General features: G+C 45.4%; 1 protein-coding gene across 1 annotated transcript in view; it reads left to right on the top strand.

Annotated features, from left to right (window-relative positions):
* Nucleotides 1–13,519, top strand: part of NUP133 (nucleoporin 133) — a 279,976-nt gene that overhangs the window by 50,549 nt on the left and 215,908 nt on the right. The window contains exon 6 of the mRNA XM_044292116.1: nucleotides 9,002–9,172. Coding sequence (XP_044148051.1) covers nucleotides 9,002–9,172 — 171 coding nt within the window. The remainder of the gene's footprint in view (nucleotides 1–9,001; nucleotides 9,173–13,519) is intronic.

The raw sequence follows: 13,519 nt of genomic DNA, 5'->3' as shown, positions 1-13,519 counted from the left end.
TGGACTTCAATGACCAGATGTTGTCTCCATATTTAGTTTCCCGCAGAACCAGACGCTGGTATAAGAAGGTGTCTGTATATTTAATTCAATTGGCTCTGTATAATAGTTTTGTTCTCTATAGTAAGGCTGGGAGAACTGGATCCTTCCTCAAATTTCAGGAAAAGATCATCGAGAACCTCCTGTACCCAGGAGGTTCCGTGGCCCCATCCACCAGTGTAGTTAGCCGTCTACACGAGCGACATTTCCCCAATGTCGTTCCTGGTACCTCAACCCAACCGTCGCCCCGAAAAAGATGTTGTGTCTGTAGCAGGAGTGGAATAAGGCGTGACAACCGCTATTTCTGTCCTGACTGTCCTGACCACCCTGCCCTATGCTTTTGGAGAGTGTTTCCGGAAGTACCACACACAGGTACACCTAGCATAGGGATCACATCTCACCAGGACAGGCACACAGGGCTATTAGGGCCCATTCACTCACAGCTGCTGCAAACGTCTCCTTTCACCTGGGACAAAGTGCATAACGCACTTTGCCACATCTTTGGGCGATTTGTGCTTTGCACATTAACCCATGGGGAAGGAGAGGTTTGTTCTATAAAGGTAAAAAAAAACAGTAAGCAAAAAGGTTAATGTTTAGTTCAAAAAGTTAAAGTTTATATGTTCTGTTCCAAAGTTAATAAAATTATTGCGTTGCGGCCTGGTTTTTTCTTTTTCTTTTTTTTTTTTTTTTACCTTCCAGGTGGACCAACCGATCGACTAGCTGCAGCACTGATGTGCATTCTGACAGAAGCATTGCGCTGTTGTCAGATTACACGCAAGTCGGTGTATGCGGCGCTGCAAGACGAGATTTCTACTCTGCAGTAAAAGATACGTTTGCCAAGGCATACGAGCTGAGGAGGAGGCGGCGTTCCTATGCTTTGGCAAACACTTTGTATATCAAAAAAAAATCCCGGCAATGAGTTATTCATCCACATCGATTGATGTGAATGGAGAAATCTGGTTTGCCAGGGCATACGAGCTAAGTGGGTATGGATGTTGGGCGGAGCTCCTATGTCCTGGCAGATGCCTTTTTTTTTTTGGCAGAGATTTTTTCATCCACATTGATCGATGCGAATGAAGAAATCTGTGCCGTTCATTTTTTTCTTTCAGCCCAGAGGCTGAACGGAAAAAAAAATCTCATTACCTGTATGCTCAATATAAGGAGAATAGCAGAAACTCCTAATGCTGGCCATACATGTAATGATTGCGGAGACCCTCAAATGCCAGGGCAGTACAAACACCCCACAACTGACCCCATTTTGGAAAGTAGACACCCCAAGGTATTCGCTGAGGGGCATATTGAGTCCATGAAAGATTTACATTTTTGTCCTAAGTTAGGCCCCATGCACACGGCCGTGTGCGAACCGTGGCCTGGATCCCTCCTGAGAGCAGGAGCGCACGGCGTCACTGGTTGCTATGACGCCGTGCGCTCCCTGCTGCCGGCACAGTACAGTAATACACTGGTATAGATCATACCAGTGTATTACTGTATTGCGGCGGCAGCAGGGAGCGCACGGCGTCATAGCAACCAGTGACGCCGTGCGCTCCTGCTCTCAGGAGGGATCCAGGCCGCGGTTCCACGGCCCGCACACGGCCGTGAACAACGGCCGTGTGCATGGGGCCTTAGCGGAAAGTGAGACTTTGTGAGAAAAAAAAAATATATAATTTAATTTCCGCTAACTTATGCCCCAAAAAATAATTTCTATGAACTCGCCAGGCCCCTCATTGAATATCTTGGGGTGTCTTCTTTCCAAAGTGGGGTCACATGTCGGGTATTTATACTGCCCTAGCTTTTTAGGGGCCCTAAAGCGTGAGAAGAAGTCTGGGATCCAAATGTCTAAAAATGCCCTCCTAAAAGGAATTTGGGCACCTTTGCGCATCTAGGCTGCAAAAAAGTGTCACACATGTGGTATCGCCGTACTCAGGAGAAGCTGGGGAATGTGTTTTGGGGTGTCATTTTACATATACCCATGCTGGGTGAGATAAATATCTTGGTCAAATGCCAACTTTGTATGGCATGGTGAGTTCCTAGAATTTTTTATTTCTCTCACCCAGCATGGGTATATGTAAAATGACACCCCAAAACACATTCCCCAACTTCTCCTGAGTACGGCGATACCAGATGTGTGACACTTTTTTGCAGCCTACGTGGGCAAAGGGACCCACATTCCAAAGTGCACCTTTCGGATTTCACCGGTCATTTTTTACAGATTTTGATTGCAAACTACTTCTCACACAAATGGGCCCCTAAATTGCCAGGGCAGTATAACTACGCCACAAGTGACCCCATTTTGGAAAGAAGACACCCCAAGGTATTCCGTGGGGGGCATGGCGAGTTCCTAGATTTTTTTTCTTTTTTTGTCGCAAGTTAGTGGAATATGAAACTTTGTAAGAAAAAAAAAAAAAAAAAATCATCATTTTCCGCTAACTTGTGACAAAAAATAAAAAGTTCTATGAACTCACTATGCCCATCAGCGAATACCTTAGGGTGTCTACTTTCCGAAATGGGGTCATTTGTGGGGGTTTTCTACTGTCTGGGCATTGTAGAACCTCAGGAAACATGACAAGTGGTCAGAAAGTCAGAGCTGCTTCAAAAAGCGGAAATTTACATTTTTGTACCATAGTTTGTAAACGCTATAACTTTTACCCAAACATTTTTTTTTTTTATCAAAGACATGTAGAACAATAAATTTAGCGAAAAATTTATATATGGATGTCGGTTTTTTTGCAAAATTTTACAGCTGAAAGTGAAAAATGACATTTTTTTGCAAAAAAATCGTTACATTTTGATTAATAACAAAAAAAGTTAAAATGTCACCAGCAATGAAATACCACCAAATGAAAGCTCTATTAGTGAGAAGAAAAGGAGGTAAAATTAATTTGGGTGGTAAGTTGCATGACCGAGCGATAAACGGTGAAAGTAGTGTAGTGCAGAAGTGTAAATAGTGGCCTGGTCATTAAGGGGGTTTCAGCTAGCGGGGTTGAAGTGGTTAAAGGGTTTCTACCACCAAATTTTGACATAATTAGCTGCCAGACACTAGCGATCTGCTAGTGTGTGCTGTACCTAACCATGCTATTGTAATCCCTTTCTCTGCAGCGGTTACCCTAAAAATAAAGTAAAAAAAAGTTTAAAAAATTAACAAAAATGTAATTTTCCCCAAATAAAGTTAAAGGGGGGGGGGGGGGGGGGGGGGGAGTATACATATTAGCTATCGCCGTGTCTGCAGCGACCGGCTCTATAAACATATCACATGACCTAACCCCTCAGATGAACGCCGTAAAAAATAAAAGCTGTGCTAAATAAACCATTTTTTTTGTCACCTTACATCACAAAAAGTGTAATAGCAAGCGATCAAAAAGTCACACGCACCCCAAAATAGTGCCAATAAAACCGTCATCTCATCCCGCAAAAATCATACCCTACCCAAGGTAATCGCTCTCAGACTACGGAAACACTAAAACATGATTTCATTTTTGAAGCAAAAAATAAAAAAATCATTGTGTAAAACTTACATAAATAAAAAAAAAGTATACATATTAGGTATCGCAGCGTCCGTAATAACTTGCTCTATAAAAATATTACATGACCTAACCCCTCAGGTGAATACCCGTAAAAAAAAAAAAAAACTAAATATAAAAACAAGCCATTTTTCCATTACGCCCCATGACCTGTGAGAGGAAACGGGAACTTCCCAGATCTTTAAATTGGGCCACTGCCTTCCACCACTCAGTTCTTTCTTGTTTCCTTTCCAGAGACAGGAGGATTTCTTCTCAGGTCTGTCTTTGGGGCTGCAGGACCTCTAGGGTTAAAAGGATGGAAACCTAGTGGAGGTACCGTTCGGTGTAAGTCTCCACTAGGAGCCCCTGAGAAGTTTTTTCTTTCTTTCTTCAGTGCCATGGGGGGATGCCTGTAGCTGCCTCGTGGTCCCTTACCAAGCCGGCAAAGTTCGGCGTGAGGGGGCAGGTGGATCTTCTCGCAGGCCGAGTCTGAACGTGTGCGTCACCCTGGAAGTGACGTGTGCGTTCCACTGGCCGGAAGGGGAGGAGCCTAAACATGGCGGCGTTGCGCAGCCCATTTGAAAGAGGGAACGCCAGCCAGCATGGAGGGAGCAGCAGCAAGCAGATACCTGTCCGGACGGCCAGATCTTCCCTCCATTGCCCCCCTTGAAGCAGCATCATGCAGGGAGATTCAACTGCACACTGACAGGCAGGAGGGGTAAGTAAGAGGGGTTAACCCCCACCATCTCCCGTTGGGGAGTTATTATTGTGTCAGAATTAGACTGATTGGGGCTATTCTATTAAATGCAAGTTAAAGAAGCCCCAAGAAAAGCTACCCACAAAACAAGAGCTAAGGAGCGTAGAATTTGCAAGCGTAAATTGGGCCTGTCTTACCCCAAAACATGTTGCCAACCATGTCTGGATAAGTTAGTATCAGATGAGTCGCCATCTTTATTGCAAAGCATCCAGGAGTTAGTTAAAAAGGAAGTTCGTTCTTCTGCGGAACATCTTAAAAAAATCACTGCCTAGCTCATCCAGACATAAGAAGGCTCAGACGTTAGTGGAGGATACTACGGAGTCTGAGGAGGGTGCCATTGCAAGCTCAGATTCCTCCTCTGAGGATTTGACAGGGAAGCTGTTATTCAGAGTGAAGGATACGGATCTGCTATTAAAGGCGGTTTGATCCACAATGGAGCTGGAGGAGCAAAAGGAGTCCAGGTCTAGGCCAGAACTCATGTTTGAAAGCCTAAAGCCAAAAAAGTCCCCGTTCAGGGCTATATCAAAGACCTGATTAAACATGAATGGGAGAAGCCCGACAAATTATTTATCCCTAGAGCGGTTAAGAGAAAGTAACCTTTTGATGATCAAGAAGTATCGGCTTGGCAGAAAGTACCGAGGGTAGACGCTCCAGTAGCAAAAATAAATAAAAAATCAGCTCTTCCGTTTGAGGATTTAGGGTCCCTTAAAGATCGCATGGACAAAAGGGCAGACGCCTACTTAAGAGAGAATTGGGAGGCATCCACTTCTGATTTTAAACCGAATATAGCGACTACTTCAGTGGCAAGGTCATTAAAAGTCTGGTTGGAGGAACTAGAGTCTTATATAAAGAACAAGACTCCTAGAGATCAGCTTCTGGAAACTATACCAACCATGTCCAGAGCAGTGGATTTCATTTCTGATGCTTCCGCTGATGCATTGAGACTTTCTGCTAGAGCGGCCACACTGTCCAATTCAGCTAGAAGGTCCCTATGGTTGAAGGGGTGGAGGGTGATGTGGCATCATAGTCTAGGCTATGTTCCCTTCCTTGTCAAGGAAATTTTTAGTTTGGGTCAGCCTTGGACGATATTTTAAATAAGGCATCTGATAAAAAATAAAGGATTTCCAATGCTGTCCTTTCCTAGACAGGGGAAGCCATTTCGGAATAGTGAGAGAAGGAAAGGTTTTGGGGATCAGAAGAAAAGAAGGGAACGGAGATCGGATAAATAAAAAAGCGTGCTGTTTAAAACCAAACCTCAGACTTCGAGTTCCTCTCAGCAATGACGCCAGACCCCAGGTAGGCGGTCGTCTTTCTGAGTTTTCTCCTGCCTGGCGAAATATTACCGCAAGCGCCTGGGTAAGGAGTATTATAGAGGAAGGCTACCGCCTAGACTTCAAAAGGCTACCACCCAGGACATAAAAAATTACTTCCATAAACCAACATTCTCCAAAACAGGCAGCACTCATGGAGGAAATAAACAACCTCCTGGGCAAGGCAGTCCTTGTACCTGTCCCAAAAAACAAACAAGGAGAGGGCATCTATTCGACCCTATTTTTGGTTCCCAAACCCAACATGACGTTTTGACTGATAATAAATTTGAAGAGTCTCAACCAATATCTGACGTGCCAGAAATTCAGGATGGAATCCATCTCCTCCACGGTCCTCCATCTGTCCCCCAACTGCGTGATGGCCTCAGTAGATATAAAAGATGCCTACTATCACGTGCCCATTCATCCATCATCTCAGAAATACCTCAGGGTAGCGGTAAAGATGGGGGAATCAATTGTCCATTTGCAGTTTAGAGCACTTCTCTCAGGCGCCGAGGCTCTTCATGAAGCTAATGGAGGAGGTAATGGGAGGGATAACAAGATCAGACATCATTATAATCTCATACCTGGATGACCTTCTCTTGATACGGCAGTCCCCAGAGGTGTTGAGATCTCAAATACAGGAGGTCCTGGGGACCCTGATGAGCCTTGGCTGGTTAATAAATTGGGACAAATCGTCTCTAGTTCCAACCTCCAAATGTGTTTTCCTAGGCATCTTATTAGATTCCCAGGCGCTGATATCTTATCTTTCGATAGACAAGAGGAAAGCTATTCAGCAGAAAATCAGGTCTTTCAGCAGAACCAAGGAAGTGTCCCTAAGAAAAGCAATGTCTATTCTGGATCTGATGACTGCTTGCATTCCTGCTGTGAGATGGGCCTAATTCAGGTCCAGAATACTTCAATGGCACATTTTGTCCAATTGGGACTGGGGGTTGCTATCCCTGGATCGCAAGATTGTGATCCTGGGGTCAGTGACCCGGTCCCTAACTTGGTGGCTAAAAACTCCAAACCTAAGTCAGGGAGTAGAGTGGTTGAAACAGGACCCCCTAATAATAACCACCGACACAAGCCCTTGGGGGTGGGGGGCCCATTCAGTTGGCGTTGGTGTTGGCGTATGTTGGGTAACACAATGTGGGGTGCATTTTGTCCTGTTGCCCCTTGTGAAAGTGAAAAATGTGGATGTAAAGCAACTTATTCTGGAATTTTTATTTTTCATGTTCACAGGGAATTTTATGAAACACCTTTGGGGTCAAGGTACTCACGACACACCTTGAAAGATTCCCTAAGGGGTTTATTTTCCAAAATGGGGGTCACTTTTTGGGGGGATTTCCACTATGGGTACCTTTTTAGGGTGTCTTCATATGCGACATAAAGGTAGTCGCGAGCAAAATCTGCCCTCCAAAATTCTTATGTTGTTCATTCTATTCTGCGCCCTGCCGTGTGCCCATACAGCAGTTTTTGACCACATATCGGGTGTTTCTGTAAACTACAAAATCAGGATAATAAACGTTAAGTTTTGTTTTGCTGTTAACCCTTCATGTGTTACGGAAAAAATGGATAAAAAGGTGAAAACTGACCCAAAAAAATTGACATTTTGAAATGTCCCCTCCTCTTTGCTTTAATTCTTGTGGAACACTTAAAGGGTTAACAAAGTTTGTAAAATCAGTTTTGATGAACTTGAAGGGCGTAGTTTCTAAAATGGTGTAATTTATGTGTGGTTTCAACTATGTAAGCCCCACAAAGTGGCTTCAGGACTTAACTGGTCCTTAAAAAGTGGGTTTTGGAAATTTTCTTAAAAATTAAGAATTGCTTCTAAAATTTTAAGCCTTCTAACGTCCTAAAAAAATAAAATGACATTTACAAAATGATGCCAACATAAAGTAGACATATGGGGAATGTTAAGTAATACATATTTTGAGGTATCGCTTTCTGTTTCAAAAGCAGAGAAATATAAATTTTTTAAAATAGCAAATTTTGGGTACATTTTAGTATATTTTCATAAATAAAGGTGAAATATATTGACTCAAATTTACCACTATCATGAAGTACAATGTGTCACGAGAAAACAATCTCAGAATGGCTTGGATACATAAAAGCGTTTTAAAGTTATCACCACATAAAGTGACACATTTGCAAAAACTGGCCTGGTCCAAAAGGTGAAAAATGTCCTGAAGGGTTAAATTGGCGCAGATTAGTCCAATTTAGAATAGTTCTAAAGTTTTTGGTGAACAGAATTCTAGTGCTTTGGGATGCAATCTAATTTGCATACATTTGGCACGTTTTCAGACTTTTTGCTCCATCTACAAATTTGACAGGTTTAGAAAATATGGACCATTGATTAAAAAAATAATAATACCCTTTCTGATGGAAGTGTTTCTTTACTTGTTTCATTGTACTCTCTGGCACTGTGCAGTAATGAGATGCAGAAAAAAAACTACACTACAGTGCCCCTTATCTTAGCTGCTAGTGTACAGCCTTACAAGGTAAAGTCTCAGTGTGTTAAAGGGTTCTCCGGTGTTTACTAAAATCCTTCTGTCTTCTAGCTTGTAAAAGTGAGATAGTTTGAGCAGTACTTACCTCATCATACTGCCGATTTCACTATCTCCACTGCGCTCACATGACCGCCTGGACTGGCTCTGGCGTTTCTGCTGAGGTCCTGACTTGGTGTGCTTTTGAGTCTTTCTGTTCAGCTGCATTTACAATATGTAGCTGAGTATGACAACTAAGGAGAGCACATCCAGTTGGTACCTCAACGAAAGAGCCCTCAGTTAGTCCTGGTGGTCATGTAAGCGTAGTGGAATTTGGTGGTGCAACGGAGGAATAAGGCTACTTTCACACCTGCGTTAGGTGCGGATCCGTCTGGTATCTGCACAGACGGATCCGCACCTTTAAATGAAACAATGGTATCCGTTCAGTACGGATCCGTCTGCATACACTTAGTCCAAAAAAGTCTAAGTGTAAGTCAAACTGATGCATTCTGAAATGGAGCCGCATCCATTCAGAATGCATTGGGGGCTAAACTGATCCGTTTGGGGCCGCTTGTGAGATCCTTGAAACAGATCTCACAGGCGGACCCTGAAACGGCAGTGTGAAAGTAGCCTAAGTACTGCTGAAATGATATTTCTTCCACAGGTAAACTATAACACTGTTGGGTTAAAATACTTTTGCGAGCCCAATTCTCTTACATAAGGGAACATAAAAATTGACACTAAAATCAATAATCACCCTTAAGTTTGTAAAATAAATTTTGGAATTTTAGGCCATTGCTGAGTCCTGTGTCAAACTGATTCGTGCAAGCTTAGTCACCACTTATAACCAGGTTTGATAGTAAACTGAATAAAACCTAAAACGGTGTAAAGCTGTCATATCTTTTATATTTCCAGGCTGGCAGTTTTATATTGTCTTCTTCAAAGAACCAACATGTTCGTTTAATACCTGATGCTTCTGGAAAGATCTGCCAGCGACTCTTGCAACAAGGGCAAGGCATGCTCTCAGGAATTGGCCGTAGAGTTTCAACTCTCTTTGGTATTTTATCTCCCTCAGTAGAATCACCGGTACGTTTTGGAAATATGTTACGTTTTGTTAGACTGGAACTTATACCCCAGCAAGAAAAAATAGCAATATAATTGTATTTCAATAATAATTTTATTCAACAAAACTAGTCGTCGTCCCCCCCCCCCCTTCCTTTTTGAGGTGAGTATATACAGTATGTGGGGTCCTCATGGTGTAGGACAATTGATTTATCTCTTGGAGTGTACTTCAACACTTGTAAGTTCATATTCTGTAATACAAGTCGGTAATAATGTTACTAATAATGTATCTTGTGACTGTTATGTAAGGCTACTTTCACACTCGTGTTTGGTGCGGATCCGTCATAAATCTGCACAGATGGATTCGTTCAGATAATACAACCGTCTGCATCCATTCTGAACAGATCTGTTTGTATTATCTTTAACATGGCCAAGACAGATCAGTCTTGAACACCATTGAAAGTCAATGGAGGACGGATCCATTTTCTATTGTGTCATAGAAAACTGATCCGTCCCCATTGACTTACATTGTGTGTCAGAATGGATCCGTTTGGCTCAGTTTCGTCCGCCTCCAAAGCGGAATGAAGACGGAACGGGGCAAAATTATGCATTCTGAGCAGATCCTTTTCCATTCAGAATGCATTAGGGCAAAACTGATCTGTTTTGGACCGCTTGTGAGAGCCCTGAACGGATCTCACAAACGGAAAGCCAAAACACCAGTGTGAAAATAGCCTTAGATGTTTCCAATTAGTGACTACCAGTATAGACATAGATAATTTTAGCACCGTATTAGCATGCAGATAATTTTAAGTTAATTTTCCGTTTCAGCATAAGTCATAACTCATAACCTTATTTTCTCGCCCATATTCATTGGGGGACACAGGAACCGTGGGTATAGCTTTGTCCTCTCGGAGGCGTTGACACTAGTAAAAGCTGTTAGCTCCTCCCCTGGCGGCTATACCCCCTCCAGCCTGGAGGGAGAGCTTCAGTTTTTTCTAGTGTCAATAGGAGGCAAGACCTCCCTGCTCTGCAGGGATCTCCTGAAGATTTGTTATTTTAGCTTATTTTTTTCCTTCTTTTTCAGATGGGAAAACAGTGGCCGCCTCGCCTCCCTGTTCTCCCGGGGTCTAGTTGCGCCAGTGCCGGTCACCCGCACTGCTGCCTCCCCCACAGAAGACAAGGTGGACCAGGGCAGCCTCGCTCCCCTGCATCCCGCCAGCCAAGGGGGTCACCCATCCAAGCCTCCCTTTTCCAGCGTCCTGCCACTACAGTGCCAGTAGCTGAAGGGGTGACCCTGCTGGACCAGAGGAGGGGTGAAGATGGCAGCAAGTCAGAAGATGAGGTGAGTACACGGGACTAGGTAAGTATGTCCATTCTGACCTGGTTTAACCCTCCTGCGTCGTCTTGTCTTCTCCCTCCCTCTTAGTGGCAATAGATTCTACTGGCACAGGGTTTTAGCAAGCCCAGCACCTCACTCCCCCTCTGGTATAACCCCTGGCACAGTGCTCATTGTTGTCCTCCAGACGGGACAACTGCACATAAGGGGTTAATACGGGCATCACGCTTTGACTCTCCAAGGGAGCTCAGAAGGCTCCCGATCTCTTCCGGGTCGTTTGGTTGCTAATTCTCCACCTCCGAAATTCAGCGGAGGATCTCTGCAGGATTCCCAATCCGTCCTCCGGGGCCGTTTGGTTGATAATTCTCCACCTGCGCCATACAGTGGAGAACCTCTGGATTCCCAATCCACCCTCCTGGGTCATTTGGTTGACGATTTCCCAACCTGCGCAATTCCAGCGGGAGACAACTGGAACTTCCCAATCCACCCTCTGGGGTCGTTTGGTTCATAATTCTCTGCCGGTGCAGTTTTATACAGGGCCCCAGTTCTCAATCCACCCTCCCAGGTAGTTTGGTTGATGATTCTCAACCGGCGCAATTTTATACAGGACCTCTGCTCCCATCCCACCCCCTTGGTAGTTTGGTTGCTAAGCCCCCTCCTGCGCAGTCCGCATCTGCCATGGGCGAGATTCTGAGGGGCAGACCTGCGCACTAGCGGACCACAGCAGGTCATCCTCTCCTCGAACATCTCCGCACCCCCTCCCTTCATCCCCGGGTCACGCTCAGGCGCACCCTTTCTCACAGGAGCGTGGCCTTCCGAGGGGTGGGTAGGAGAATCACTGATTCAGACCCTGATATGAATCCGAAGCAATCTCCTAAGATTGCGTCTACGGTGGCCAGCTGCACTTGTCGTAGGCATTACGCTCTTCCTTAGGCGGAGTAATTGCACTACTTGGGATACAGTACTGACCTTATACATTGCCCCTGTCATAGGTGGACTCAGTACAATAACACTGGTTTCGGTGCCGGACGTGTACATTCCCCCTTCTGTAGGTGGTGGAATTGCAGGGTGCAGGACTCGCCATATGCACTAGTTCTCGCCGTGGGCATTAACCCTGCTTTATAGGTGGGGTATTTTCCCTACCACTGGCTTAAGTACTCCGTACGCATTCCACCTTCCATAGGTAGGGTGATTGCACCACCTTGGATACGGTCCGACTGTCACGCTATCCTCCTATAGCCAGAGTGTTACACATCACTGTGATTCCTGCCTGCCTTCCTCCCTTTCAAAAGTGATCCACTAGCGGGGGAATAACTGAATATCTTCAGATACGGCAATTCAACAGTCGGTACGTGACGGTGCCTGGTACTCTTACTATAGTGCTATATGAGTGCCGTCAGTGGATACGTGGCTATGCTCATTTTGTTCTTTTGGTACTGGTTTTGGCCATGTTTATTACTCCTCTGTCTTTCAGGGGGTTTACTAGCATCACTTGTGTGTTAGAGACTCCCATCTCCATGGGTCTTCATTGTTCCAGTCGGTCATGATATTGTCTGCATCAGTAGTAGTGCGTACACCATTGCACATATATGGGGAGTATGTTTCCAACGGGTCCAGTGCTTCACTGACTGTATTCTCTATCCCCCACTCCTCCTTCTCTGGGAAAGTGGTTATGCTGGCGCTCTGGTAGCAGCTACAGCGCGTTTTCCTCCACAGGTGCAGCCTTTCGCTAATGCTTGAGTTCGTGGTCGCTGCAGTGGGACATCCCCTCAGGTAGGGGCCCTACCCTGGCGCCAGCTTGGCAGTTGCTCCCTTTCAGAGCCTTTCCAGGTAGAGTTCTTAAGGTTGCTCTACTTAAACTGGGGCAGTATGGTATGTGGCTTCTACGGATGGTTTCAGGCCTCCCTCTCAGTTTTTTGCGCTGATGGGCGAGCACTGCCTATTACTGTGGGAGCGGTGTTGCATACCACTACATACTTGGGGTCTTTCTGTTTAGTTTTTCGTCAGGTGATGGACTCTTCTACAACTGAGATCCTTGGCTACTTCTGTATAGCGCCAGTCTCTACGGGAGATGGGCTTGGACCTAGCCTATTCTTCCCCTGTCCCTTTCCTCCTCGGGATCATGATTTATAGACACCCGCATGCCTTGGTAGTTCCTATGTTACTACCTTCCCTCATCTGCATCTGCACAGGGTATTCTTTTTGTGGCCTTCCATTCCAGGACCGCTCCGGTCCCAACTGGTGGGCTGTGGCCCCCTCCACCTCCCTCCTTCCATAGGGACTCCTTCCATTGGTCTGGGTGTGCTAACGGTGTACTACACGAAAGCTCCCCACCTTCTCTCCCGAGCAGGAGTTCTGGAAATATACGACATGGCTGCCCTGACATCTCCTTGGCGGGAGTCTCCCTTCTCACGTGTTTCTTTTCTCCTACCCAGGGTTCTACGGAGGATCAGATGGAGGGCATTCCGACAAATCCTAGTCGCTCCGGATTGGCCCCGTCGCGCGTGGTACGCTGATCTCGGTCTCCTTCTAGGAGATGTCACTGCCACTCGGAGACAACCTTCCTTTAGGGTCCGGTCTTTCATCGGCATTTAGGGTCTTGGTTGACAGCGTGGCCTCTCCTGGTGCCCATGGAAACCTTTCAGGGAAGTGGCACATACGGTTCCTCCGTACCGTCCTTTACCGCCTTGGATCTGAATATAGCTCTCTCAGAGTTCCAGTCTTACCCCTTTGAGCCCTTGGGGAGACATATCCGGCTCCTGTCCTAGAAGGTAGTTTTTTTTTCTTGTAGCTCTCATCCATCAGACGGGTGTTTCGAGTTGGGGGGGCTTTCTTGCAGAGAACCCTTCCTGGGTCTTCACAAGGATAAGGCGGTTCTCTGGGCCATTCCTTTTTTCTCCCGAATGTGGTCTCTGTCTTCCACTTCAATGTAGGAATTGTCCTTCCTTCACTGTCCCTCTCATATACTCCCTAAGGCAGGGAGCTACGTCATTATTGGCAGCCATCAGTCCCTTCCGGCGTACGAAACCTCTTTT

This window comes from Bufo gargarizans, chromosome 4 (assembly GCF_014858855.1).
Source record: "Bufo gargarizans isolate SCDJY-AF-19 chromosome 4, ASM1485885v1, whole genome shotgun sequence".
Classification (NCBI taxonomy): domain Eukaryota; kingdom Metazoa; phylum Chordata; class Amphibia; order Anura; family Bufonidae; genus Bufo; species Bufo gargarizans.
The sequence above is the reverse complement of the archived record's forward strand: the minus strand, read 5'-3'. Positions and strand labels throughout refer to the sequence as shown.